This window comes from Zootoca vivipara, chromosome 5 (genome assembly GCF_965207765.1).
Source record: "Zootoca vivipara chromosome 5, rZooViv2.hap1.1, whole genome shotgun sequence".
Classification (NCBI taxonomy): Eukaryota; Metazoa; Chordata; class Lepidosauria; order Squamata; family Lacertidae; genus Zootoca; species Zootoca vivipara.
In genome coordinates, this window is record NC_142588.1 from 94365072 (window position 1) to 94378075 (window position 13004).

Genomic DNA, 13004 nt, shown 5'->3' on the forward strand with positions numbered 1-13004 from the left:
TTGGTTTAAAATCAACACATACACACAAAGAAAATTTAGGGGGGGAAGAGCAAAGAAGGAAAAAAAGAAAAGAAAGCCAGGACAAAATTATACAAAAGGGGGGAAATATACAATACATATTTTACAAGCAAACAAACAAAAATATGTAACACTGCTTCACAAATGCACAAAAATATTTCCACCATCAACTTCCAACTTCCTTTGTTTCCTCGATTCCTTGCCTCTGATTTTCCAATAGATTTGATCTATGCTAAATCTTGTTTGTATTCTTTTCACCTTATTTCAATTTGAGAGCTATTCGAAGCATTCTAAAGTTTTTATATGGGGAGACTGTTCTTCTAGATATTGTTTATACATCTCCCACTCCTTTTAAAACTTTGGGGTCAACCAATCTCTATCCCCCCCCCCCGGTCATATATGCTAATTCCATGTATTCTGGGTGACCTGCCTCTGCCGGGTGGGATCCTGGTCTGAGGCCAGGAGAAGGAGGTGCCATTTCCCTTCCTCCTCTTTTGCAGGAGAGATACCTGGAAGTGGGAGGAGGACGAGGGCCTGATCCCGGAAGGGGCAGGTACCACTTCTGCCTGGATGGGAGAACCTACGAAGTCCTCAGTCAGCACTTCAGGAACTTGCTCCCAAAGGTGAGTTGGGACCCCTGGGGTGCCTCTCTTGGAGGGGGGAGTGCAGCACATTCAGACAGAGCCCTTCGTCTGGGGGAGGGCGATAGAGCATCTGTTTGGCATTCAGAAGGCCCCTGGTTCTGCCCTCTCTGGCAGCAACTCCAGGTAGGGCTGGGAGAGCTGCTGCTGCTGCCAGTTGAGCGGGCAATATGGCCCAATGGTTTGACATGGAACAAGGCAGCACCCTGCGCTCCATGCTGTGCTTCCAAGGAGGCTGCTTGGATCCAGCCAGGCCCGGCTTGCTTCCTGCCTGAGCCCCCCAGGCTGCCTCTGCCCTTCTGCCCCTCCGCCTGGGCGCTGGCATAAGCCGCTGCACCCGACTCCTTCCCCAGCCTGCCCCTGAGAGTGGACCTGTGCTCCACGCCCTCTTTCTCCCCGCAGCTTCTCCTGGACGGGACGGTGTTCGCTCGGATGTCTCCGCCTCAGAAGGCCAGCCTGGTGCAGGAGCTCCAGAAGATGGAGTGAGTGAGCCCCAGTTCAGGAGACACACAGTAGGGGTGGGGGTGGGGAGGCAGCGTGGCGCAGTGGTTAGAGCACTGAGAACGGCAGGGTCCAAATCCCCATTCAGCCATGAAGCCCACCGGGTGGGAGGTGGGTGGCCTGGTCGCTCACTCTCGGTCCAGCCTACCTCACAGGGTTGTTGTGAGAATAAAACGGGGAGTTGGAGAACCACCTTAAGGTCTCCTTCAAAACCTCCAGAATTTAAGCCACATCTCTGGAAATCTTAACACATGTCTTGAGCTATTATTGCCACCTGGCTGCAGCAGAGGGAATGCCGTGAGCCTGCTCTAGATCATTATATATTATACATTTACTCCAGGCAGCTTACAGATAAAAATAAGAGCAGCTAAAAACATTGGGGGGGAAAAAATAATTAAAAGACAATTAAACATTGGTAGAATTAAATCCATATCTGCATCACCTGGGTGGCTTTCCTGATTTTTGTGCCTGGAAACATTAGCAGCAAAGGACTGTGAAAGGGCTTCTGTGCCAAAATTCTGCTAGGGTTTCCTGCTCTCTGCTCAGAAGGCAGATGTCGGGCTGCAATTTGCCAACGACTTGCCTGACCCTTGCGGGATTTGGGGCTTCCCCAGACTTCCTTTTGCACTGCGCTTTCCAGCCACAGGCTTTAGAGCTCCGTGTTTGGTTTGCTTTTTGTCCTCCCTGTAAACCCACGTTTTACCGCTGAATCAGAGCAAATGTCAATCTGCCGAAAACCCCATTGCCGTGTGTTTGTGTGTTTTTGCGTGACTTTCCCCCCTTTCCTTTCCCAGCTACTTCGTGGGCATGTGTGGAGATGGTGCCAACGACTGCGGGGTCAGTACTGAACTCTATTTCAAAACCTTCCAAAGGGGTCCATTGTCTCCGGGGAGGGGCAGCCTCTTCCAGGCCAGGTTCAGGACGGACCAGATCCACTGGCAAATGTCACCTGCAATTGCTCCTGAGCAAGGCTGAGAGCGGTGCCGCCTCTGAGTCCACGGGCTGCTCTTCAGCAAAACCTGAAGCCGGAGCTCCCAGTTCCTGTCTCCTGCCTGGGCTGCAAAGGCTTGTTTTGCCCAGGGGTGCCCATGGACCTGCTGCTCTGCCCTCCTCTTTTAGGGCAGCCTGCACTTTGGAACTCCCTGCCGATGGATATCCATCAGGCGCTTTTAAAACAAAATTTAAAAAATCCTTCCAGTAGCACCTTAGAGACCAACTAAGTTTGTCATAGGTATGAGCTTTCGTGTGCATGCGCACTTCTTCAGATACACACATCAGCACATCAGGCGCTTTTGCAATTCCCTTTTTGGTGCCCACTTAAAGCACTCTTGCTTAGACAAGCCTGTTCAGGTGCTGGGAAAATCAATGCAAGCTTTAATTTGTTATTAGTCTGCTGCTATTTTCACTTTTCAAAAATCATTCATATATATATATATATATATATATATATATAGTTATTGAAAAATTTTCTACATATAAAACAAAACAATTTCAAACATTAAAACACAGAGTTCTTTCAAACCCTTAGATCTCCTTCCCTCCCTCCATGGGTTCCATCTTCAAGATTAAATTTACTGCATCTTTTACCCTTATCTATCTATTATATATGAGGACGTGGGTGGCGCTGTGGGTTAAACCACAGAGCCTAGGGCTTGCCGAGCAGAAGGTCGGCGGTTCGAATCCCTGTGACGGGGTGAGCTCCCGTTGCTCGGTCCCAGCTCCTGCCAACCTAGCAGTTTGAAAGCACGTCAAAATGCAAGTAGATAAATAGGAACCGCTACAGCGGGAAGGTAAACGGCGTTTCCATGTGCTGCTCTGGTTTGCCAGAAGCGGCTTTGTCATGCTGGCCACATGACCTGGAAGCTATACGCCGGCTCCCTCGGCCAATAACGTGAGATGAGCGTTGCAACCCCAGAGTCAGTCATGACTGGACCTAATGGTCAGGGGTCCCTTTACCTTTACCTCTTATCTATTATATAACCATAATTACCATTTTAAAAAAATCACAACCGTTTACAGTGGTCTTTTAAATAAATTACAAGTTTACTCCAGTCTTTAGAAAATACTTGATCTTCCTGGTTTCGGATCTTCCCTGTCAGTTTTTCAAAAGTCTTAGGAGCGTTGCTGTCAATTTATCTTATTGATAATTTTACTTGCTTTGTCTTTTTTTGCTTTGTGGTTTGTTGCTGTTTTTATTTTTACTTTTACCACCAAGTGGTGTGTACATCATAGAAATGCTGAGTCGGAAGGGACCCCAAGGGTCATCCAGCCCCACCCCCTGCAATGCAGGAATCTTTTTTAGCCCATGCGGGTCTTGAACCAACAGCCCCCCCTGATATTAAGTCTCATGCTTTACCAACTGAGCTAACTCAAATAAACTCCCAGCCCTGCCGCACAGTTCCTTCCCCCACGGCAGCCCCAGAGTATGGCCAGCTGCTTCAAGGGGTTCCTGGCCTGCCGGTTCTGCGGTTCTTTGCCCCACGTCCTGAGACTGGGCTGCTGTTGCCTTTCAGGCCCTGAAAGTGGCCCATGTCGGCGTCTCCCTCTCTGAGCAGGAGGCCTCTGTGGCTTCCCCCTTCACCTCCAAGACCCCCAACATCGAGTGCGTCCCAGAGCTGATCAGGTGAGCCCCAGAGTCCCGTGGGGAAGGTGGGGCCATCTCTTGCCCTGGTGAGCAGAGTCAAGTCGGGTGGGGTGGGGACGCAGAGTGGGGGTGCTGAGCTGGCGCAGGCTGGCAGGAGGCTGTGCAGGGGGCTTGAAACCTCCCAAGAGGCCCCACTTTCCTCCTTTCCCTGGTTCCCAGTTCTCTAAGGCATAGAACTGTAAAGTTGGAGGGGATCCCAAGGGTCCTCTAGTCCAGCCCCGCTGCAACGCAGGCATCTCAAGGCCCTCCTTGCCAACCCTTCTCCCTCTCCCTCTTCTCCCCGCAGGCAAGGCCGTTCTGCCCTCGTCACCTCCTTCTGCATGTTCAAATACATGGCTCTCTACAGCACCATCCAGTACCTCGGAGTCCTGCTCCTCTACTGGGTACGGGGCATGGGGTGGGCATGAGGGGGAATCTCTCCGATGGCCGGGTGTGTCTTCCATGTCTCATCCTGAGGGCAAGGGAGCTGCTGCCCTCCAAGGGATTCTACCACCTTCCGAGGGAGTCCATGCCCCAGCTCTTGCCCTCCTGATGTTGAGTCGAAATGTCCTTCCTCGCAACTCGAATCCATTGCTTTGGGCGCTGCCCTCTGGAGCAGCAGGAATCAAGCTGGCTCCTCTCCAGGCCCCCTTCCCAGCCAGCATAGAAGGGGCCACGTGGCTCCGTTGGGTGTGCGGTTGTGTGAAGCCGCGACGGGTCCGGTGTTGGGGGTGCCTGGGCCCTGGAACCTCACCCTGGCTCCCAACCTGCTCTTCTTCTCTTTCAGCAACTGAACTCCTTTGGGAATTACCAGTTTTTGTTCCAAGACCTGGCCATCAGCACTCTCGTGGGCATGACAAGTAAGCTCTTCCTAGCGGTCGCAGGTTAGGATGCCGGCCCCTCTGGGCTCCGGGGGGTGGGGAGGGGTTCTGGCTGCCCCAGGGATGTTCCCACCACCCGCCTCTCTCTTTGCAGTGAGCCTGAATCATGCCCACCCCAAGCTGGTTCCCCAGAGGCCCCCCGCCCGCCTCACCTCCCCACCTCTGCTGCTCTCTCTGGCACTGAACCTCCTCCTCAGCCTGGCCATGCAGGTCTGCGGCTTCGTCCTGGTGCAGAAGCAGCCCTGGTACTCCACCAGAGACCTCCTCAGGTAGGGAGGCCTTGCTCCTGCCTGGAGTTGGGCTGGGGACCCTCCTGGGGGACCCCTGGCCTGGTTCAGGGGGGAAGGGGGGAAGGGAAAGCTGGCTTCCCGGCCAGAGGCTGCGGCCTCCCTGACTCCATCCTCGGGGTCCTTTTCAGGGCTTGCTCCCCCAGGAACAAAAGTGACGCCGAGTTTCCTGCCTCGCCCAACAACCGGACGGAGGCCGATGTGGACAACGGGTACAAGAGCTACGAAAACACCACCGTGTGGCTTCTCTCCACCTTCAACTGCCTCCTGGTGGCTCTGGTCTTCTCCAAGGGGAAGCCCTTTAGGCAACCAGTGTACAGAAATTGTAAGAGCAACGAGACCAGCTGGTGGGGCTGCGGGTGGAGAGAGAGGTGGCCCCTCGGAGACCCCAAGGATCCCAGAATCCCCATTAGAGGCTTCCTGCCTGCCTCCCCTCCCTCCCGAGAGTTGGAGATGGCCTGCATCCAGACCCTCCCCACCTTCCAGAAGCATCGCAAGTCCTCTCCCTTTGGGTTGGCCTTTGGACAACTCTTTGTTGTTGTTTAGTTGTTTAGTCGTGTCCGACTCTTCGTGACCCCATGGACCATAGCACGCCAGGCACTCCTGTCTTGCACTGCCTCCCACAGTTTGGTCAAACTCATGTTCGTAGCTTCGAGAACACTGTCCAACTCTTAGCCCGTTTTTATTTTGACGTGTTCAGTTAGAACTCTAAACCATGAATCATGGAATTGCAGACTCTGCAGTGCCCTCTCTTCCAGCCCCCTGGGAATTGCAACGGAAGCATCCATGACAGAGAGCCACCCAGTGAATAACAGAACCATAAAATCGCAGTGTTGAAAGGGACCCCAGGGGTCATCCAGTCCACCCCCCATGGAAGCTGAAGCACCCATGGCCGAGGGCCACCCAACCCCTGCTTAAAAACCTCCAAGGAAGGAGAGTCCACCACCTCCTGAGGGAGACCCTTCCACTGTGCAATGGCTCTTCCTTTTGGGAAGTTCTTCCTCATCTTTATTTAGATTCTCCTTCCTTGTCTTCAAATCCCTCAGTTCAGATCCCACCCAGAAAACAAGCAGCAGAAAACAAGCCTGCTCCCTTGCCAGCTCTGAAGGCACTCTATCAACTCACCATGATTCCTGCATTGCACGGGTTTGGGGACCCCCCTGACTCTCCACCTCCATGGCCCTGTGTCCCCTCTCTCCCCCACGGGCATTCCTCCCCCACTTCACCACAAACCGCCTTTTCCTTCCAGATGTCTTTGTCCTGGTCCTGGCGGTGCAGCTGGGTGTCTGCCTCTTCTTCCTCTTTGCCCACATCGACGGTCTCTATGCCACAATGGATGTGAGTAGAAATGCCCCCCCCTCGCCCCAAGTGCTCATCCCTCGTCCCCCACCCTCTCGCTGCCCCTCTGGGGGTCTCTTGGGAGGCCTGGCGTGAGACCCCTGCCCAAAGCCCTGTGGGCAGACCCCTCTTTAAGGCAGCTTATAAGGTTCCTATGTGGGAGGGGGCCCGCCTAACACCCCCCCCATAAAATAACCCTCCTGCCCAGATGCTTAGGGAGTTATTTAGAATTTTAACCTGGTTTAGCATTTTAACTTTTCACACGTTTTAAAGTATTGTGGATTTTTCGGGAAATTGTTTTCTTTTTTTAATAAACCACTGTGAGCCCCCCCCCTTTTACAGTCCAGTAGTGTATAAAACTTATGAAAGAAATAAATATTTTTTTAAAAAAAATAAGTAGCACCCCCGCAGGATCTGATCCCCTGTGCATCTCCTTCCCTTGCTGTCATCCCAGACATACAGTATGTTTAATTGGGGTTTAAAAACAGCACAATGAATCATTAGCTCCACCTCTGAGTGGATTGAGGGCCAGATTCAGGGCAGGTAGTGGCCCCCAAGCTAGCTCAACAACCTGCAGTGTGCAAAGCAAGCCACTAGGTGGCCTCATAACAGAAGTTTCCCCTCTGCTCCTTGCAGAGGTCTCTGCCTTAGTTTTAAAAGCAAGCGAAATTGTGTTCCGTTGTGTTTTGCACCAAAACACCCGTTTTCAACTGTTTTTACAATGCATTTGTAAACTGCCTTGAGACATGTGGAGAAGACAATTCATAGATATTAGTTAATAACAAGCATGAAAACAAAGAATCGTATATTTATAATACTAATGCTAACGAGAGCTGGTGTGGCTTAGCAGTTAGAGTGCTGGGCTAGGTACTCTCCCCCCTTTGAATCCCCCCTCCCTGCTCGCACATCAAGCTCTCACTGGGTGGTGACCTTGGGCCAGTCCCTGCCTCTCAGCCTGACCCTACCTCGCAGGGCTGTTGTGGGGGGGGGGTTAGAGAGGGGGAACCATGCCCACCCCCCTGAACCCTTGGGGTAAAAGGCAGGATATAAGTGTATAACATGAAATTAAATTGAAATAAATGATAACGGCAACGGACTCAACTCCGCCCAGGAGCATCCCAGAGGCAGGTGGGGGGGGGAGACTGCAAAGTGGGCATGGAAAGGGGGTCTTTGGGCTGGGTATTCCCCCCCACCCTGGATGTGCCTTCTCCTCCTCTATCCTCCCATGTCTCTGACCTGCTTCTGCCTCCATCTCTCCCCCCCAAGCTTGTTTGCACTCCCTTCCTTTGGAGGTTCTCCCTGCTGGGCCTGCTGCTGCTCACCTTTGCCGTCTCCCTGGTTGTCGAGGTGAGTTGGATCCATCGGCTTCCCCCGCCTGAACTGCTCAAGGCTGCCTCGAAGGGCTGCTGGGGGTGTGAGAGCCCAGGCCTTTCCTCCCCCTCCTCTCGGGATACGTGTGGGAATGCACAGGGAGGCAGGAGAGGATATATTGTTGAATAATATCCTTCCTAACTTGCGCTAGCAGGTTCTATAACATTCTAACATTCCCCTTTTAAAATGTGCAGCGGTTAGCTTGTTGCAGGCTAGTTTTAGCCTCTCAATATAAGATTCCTGGTAAACCCCTTTACTCCCCCTTAAAAAGAGTAGATACGACACAGACTTGTGTAAAAAGTATAAAAGAACTTTACTCACATTCAGTCAGTTCACAGATGGATCCCTGAAGGCAGACTTAGGTTACAAAAGTATATACACGTGGAATCTATCCCATAAGGAGATAGTTCCTTTGTGTTCTGTTGGCTGGAAGCCAACAGAGCATCTCTAGCTAAAGAGATGCTGCTGCTTCTACAAATGGAGTCAGAGAGGGGGGGCGGGCTTTGTGCCTTGCCCTTTTGTGTTACCTGAACAGGTAAGGTCACGCCCATCTCTGGTCACATGTAGAGGAAGTCTGTCTCAGTCCAGGAGGAAACAGGAAGCTTTTCTACTGGCTGAACAAAGCATCCCCTTGCATGTCCACTCTAGGAGTGCTGTACTTGACTGCTATGTGTTTCACATCCCACAATACGGGGCTTGTCCCTGCTGCACCCCAAGAACGGCAAGGAGGTTTCTTCCCAACTGCAGTTATCGTGGCTGCCTGTGTTTTGAACGGATCTCTTTGAAATCCATACAGTGGTACCTGAGTTCTTGAACTTAATCTGTTCCGGGAGTCCGTTCAACTCTCAAAACTGTTCAGAAACCAAGGCATGGCTTCCAATTGGCTGCAGGAGCTTCCTGCGCTCAATCGGAAGCCGCGGAAACCACGGCGGACATTCGGCTTCCGAAAAACGTTCGCAAACGGGAACACTTACTTCCGGGTTTGCGGCGCTCGGGAGTCAATTTGTTTGGGAGCCAAGTCATCCGAGTTCCAAGGTACCACTGTATTTTAATTCTGGTCATGTTCAGTTACATTTTCATGATCATCTCAATTTTTGAGCACTTTCTGTTTTATCTGTAGAAGCTGCCTTGATTCCTGGGCTGGGGAGAAAGCAGGCTATGGATAAATTTTATCTATCGTCTATCTATCTATCTATCTATCTATCTATCTATCTATCCATCCATCATCTATCTATCTCTATTTAGATCAGCTTTATGCCAACAGCCATTCGTCCGAAGGACACAGGGCAGGTTACAACAAAGAAATGCAAGATAAAAACACTAAACACATGACTCAATAACAAAAGCAATCACTCCATTCCCAAACACAAATTATTATTATTATTATTATTATTATTATTATTATTATTATTATTATTATATGGATATGGAGCCTCCTGAGGCTTCAGTTCTGCCTGCTCCGCCTTATCCCCACACAAGGGCCTGATCCCCCCCCCTTCTCTCTTGCAGGAGGCTGTCATCGAGAACAGAGCCCTGTGGGCGCTTCTGAAGAGAGCGTCTGGGTACCAGTCCAGGAGCCATTACAAGAAGCTGCGGAGGACCCTGGAGAGGGACCCCTCTTGGCCGCCCCTCAACCGAACGGACTCCGCAAGCTCCGACGTGGTTCGTGTGGCTGGCTTTGGGGCGGCCTACGGCAACCCGGCGTTTGTGAGCCATGAAGAGCCCGTCTGCGGCCCGAGTGTCTGAAACGAGGTTGCCATGGCGGTGCTTCAAGGGCCACCTCCCTGGTCAAAAGCGGGTGCCATTAGCATCGGCAAGGGACAGCCCCCGAGGGCAGGATTCCTCGGCCGACGGAGAGGCGCAGGCCTTGGCTGCTGCTGTTTGGACAAAGCTTGGGAGGCTAGAGCCGGTCGGGTGGCAGAAGTGCGTGGCCAGCCGGCCTGCCACCTCCGCCACCAGCACAGAAGCAATGCCGGAATCGGGCCTGAAATGGCACAAGATCTTGTGAAGCGTGCAGGTTCTCTCGCGATCTTGCCCAAAATGGGCGCTGATGCCAGCGCTGCTTCTCTGCCCGTGGCGGAGGCGGTAAAGCAGGCAGAGAATCGGGCTATGCCTGTGGGGATCTGTTACCCTGCCCTGTTCCAGAGCAATCTCCTGCCGCCCCTAACAAACCTTGATTTTTCTAAAAAATAAAAAAGCGAGTTTGTTGCATAAGCACACCAGAAGCGGTTTAATGGCACAGACTGAAGTTCTTCCTTTGCAGCTCGCTCTCAATATGACGTCTGTCTGGAAGCACCCTTGGAACCAGCCCCTAGTTTGTGGCAGCAGGGGGGGGGAGAGGGGAGAGGAGAGCCAGGGGGGACTCATGGACGAGTCTCTGAATGAAGCCACTTCCTGGGACTCGCAGGTGGGGAGATCTGCTTGCGATGTCCCTTTGGGGCACCTGGTTGGGAGAAGAGGCGGCTGGACCACATGAGTCACGGACCTGATCCAGTGGAGCTCTGTGTACAGAGATAGACTGAGACAGCAGAACCTCCCTGGCCAGGTGCAGCCTACCACTGAATCCCTGTTGCTGGGATTTGAAAGGAGAGTTGCTTGTTGGCAGCATCCTGGACCGGATGGGATCCTCGCTTGGGCTTGGCCCAGCTGCTGCAAAGCTCTCCTTCTGGTCTCACGAGGCGAAGGGGGTGCAGAGCCCATGAGAGGCAGGAAAGTCGCTTGCAGCAATGCAGGGAAGCCGCTCGGCCTGAGCAAGAACCACCTTCCTTTTATTAGTTATACATATATTCCAACAAAAATAACAGAAAGAAAAGGCAACAACAAACTTAACAACTACAAACAAAGAAAACTGTAAATAAAAACAATATCAAATCCATGAAATGGGATTCTCTGAATCCTGTGACTTCCCTCCTCCGGTTCCTTAATTTTTTTCCAGCTGCATAACATTTCCAAGAACCGCCTTCCTGAGCCAGGAACACCCAGCTGCTCTGTCTCTGCTGTGTCTCCTCGAGAGCAACCAGGAGGGCTGCTGGAGGCCAAACAGGTGGAATTTTCCTCGCTCCATGCTGCTATATAGCCTAGGCCTGAAGAGGGCGCTGTTCCTCCACGTCCTTGGGCAGAGGCTGCCTGGGAGGGCCTGGCACAATTCGAACCCTATGCAGAGGACCCCAGAGACCTCCCAACACTAACCAAGGCTTTGGCCATGCAATTGATCCTCTGCCAGCCTCATGGTCTTCTGTAGGACTTCCTCCCCAGCACCCACCTTGCGCTTACGAGGCTTTCTCTTTGTCCTGCTGCAGCCGCAGAAGTCTAAGGCTTCATTCCTTTTAGGGAAGAACATTGAGAGACGAGAGCTCAAATGAGGAATGCAGCCTGCTCCTGTCTGTGGGCAAGAGAGGTCCCAATTCTTCCCGAGCGGCACGCAGGTGGCCCTGATGTTTGGCTCAGAAATACATGCCAGTCCCACTCTGGACGTCATATGATGTGGACCCCGGATGCACACCCAGCAGTCTTTTGCACAGAATTGGGGTCACAAGCAGGTTGCATGCTTGCTGTGCCCCACCCCCTCTGCCAGCCCCCCAAGGAGGAGATGCTGCCCTCCCCACCTGCAGCCTCACAGCCAGCCTTCTCACTCTCGGCTCAGTTCTGGCCTCCACACTCACTTACGGACTCACTGTTGAAATGATGTTTATGGAAGACAATCTTACTTGGCTACGAGGGATCGCCAAAGAAGAAGGAGAAGGAGAAGGAGAAGGAGAAGGAGAAGGAGAAGGAGAAGGAGAAGGAGAAGGAGAAGAAGAAGAAGAAGAAGAAGAAGAAGAAGAAGAAGAAGAAGAAGAAGAAGAAGAAGAAGAAGAAGAAGAAGAAGAAGAAGACTCCATGCTTTTAGTAGCACAAGGGGGCTGCAGCAGAGGTACGGGGCAGAGGGGGTGGGCAGGGGGGGGAGGGAACCTAGAGGAGAAATGCGCAGGCGGCTCCCTTCTGCTCAGTTGCCCAGGAAGGAGAGGAAGAAGGAGCACCTCCTCTCTGCCAGCTTTGAGGTTGAGATCCAAAGCTATGGGAAAGTGCAGCTGGAAAACACAACCCTATTAATTAGGCCAGTTAATCGGCTTGTGCATTTCACACCCTTATTAGTAGTCAAGCGTGGAGGAAGAGAGAGAATTTGCATAGAGGAAACCAACTGGGCGTGCCGTGGGGCACCCTGTTCTTCCCTTGAAGAGATGGGAAACATGGATCACTGCCAGAGAACTGTTTAGAATAAATGTGTGGCGAGAGAAAGGTTCTTTTTCTATTAATCCGCAGGCGCCTTGATAGCCACGTGCAAAATAATAACACATATATTTCCCTGAGGAGCACACAAGGTGTGGCAACATAAAAACCAGCATTTGGTCCCCAAAAAACACTCGGAAGGTTGCAGGGGTGCTGTTTGCGCCGTATTTACCAATTCTCTGCGTGTGACGAGAATCCAGGGGAGCGTCAGGAAGGCAGGTTCCGTTTCCTTTGGCATGAGGTCATGGGAGGGTTACTGGTGCCTTGGGACACGTGGTTTATTCTCACAGAGAGAGTCAGGAGCATTCCCAAGAGGATTGGAGAAGGTCATGGAGGAGGAGAGGACTCTGCTCTGTCTCCGCATTTGCAGGCAGTGATGCTTCTGAAACCCAGTTGCTGGAAACCATAAGAGGGGAGAGTGTTGCTCTTTGGCTCAAATCTTGCTTGCATGGTCCTATTGGGGTACAGGGGGTGGGCACGTGTGGGGGACTCCCTAGTCTTGAATGGGGCAACTGTGCCCCTGAAGGACCAGGAGCACAGCCTGGGAGCCATTTTGGACTCACCGCTGTCCATGGAGGCGCAGGTCCATTCTGTGTCCAGCTCCATCTGATACGTAGGCGGAGACCCTACCTGCCCGCGGACTGTCTCGCCAGAGTAGTGCATGCTCTACTTATCTCTGGCTTGGACTACTGCAATGCGCTCTCCGTGGGGCTACCTTTGAAGGTGACCTGGAAACTACAACTAATCCCGAATGCGGCAGCTAGACTGGTGACTGGGAGCGGCCGCCGAGACCACATAACACCGGTCTTGAAAGATCTACATTGGCTCCCAGAACATTTTTGATCACAATTCAAAGTGTTGGTGCTGACCTTTAAACCCCTAAACGGCCTTGGCCCAGTAGACCTGAAGAAGCGTCTCCACTCCCATCGTTCTGCCCGGACACTGAGGTCCAGCTCCAAAGGCCTTCTGGCGGTTCCCTCCCTGCAAGAAGTAAGGTTGCAGGGAACCAGGCAGAGGGCCTTCTCGGTAGTGGCGCCTGCCCTGTGGAACGCCCTCCCATCAGATGTCAAGGAAA

The 13004-nt window shown here is 52.3% G+C and overlaps 1 protein-coding gene across 3 annotated transcripts in view; it reads left to right on the forward strand.

The window, feature by feature from the left end:
• Window positions 1-11547, forward strand: part of LOC118093973 (putative cation-transporting ATPase 13A4) — a 43853-nt gene extending 32306 nt beyond the window's left edge. For 2 of the 3 annotated variants that reach the window (XM_035133853.3, XM_088669353.1), the window contains 11 exons: window positions 519-641; window positions 1062-1141; window positions 1955-1997; window positions 3674-3783; window positions 4091-4187; window positions 4571-4643; window positions 4759-4933; window positions 5083-5276; window positions 6201-6289; window positions 7556-7636; window positions 9170-11547. In XM_035133853.3, the coding sequence (XP_034989744.1) occupies window positions 519-641; window positions 1062-1141; window positions 1955-1997; window positions 3674-3783; window positions 4091-4187; window positions 4571-4643; window positions 4759-4933; window positions 5083-5276; window positions 6201-6289; window positions 7556-7636; window positions 9170-9406 (1302 nt within the window). In that variant the 3' untranslated portion in view covers window positions 9407-11547. The remainder of the gene's footprint in view (window positions 1-518; window positions 642-1061; window positions 1142-1954; window positions 1998-3673; window positions 3784-4090; window positions 4188-4570; window positions 4644-4758; window positions 4934-5082; window positions 5277-6200; window positions 6290-7555; window positions 7637-9169) is intronic. The other variant, XR_015949944.1, reaches the window with a different exon arrangement.
• The last annotated feature ends 1457 nt before the right edge of the window (window positions 11548-13004 follow it).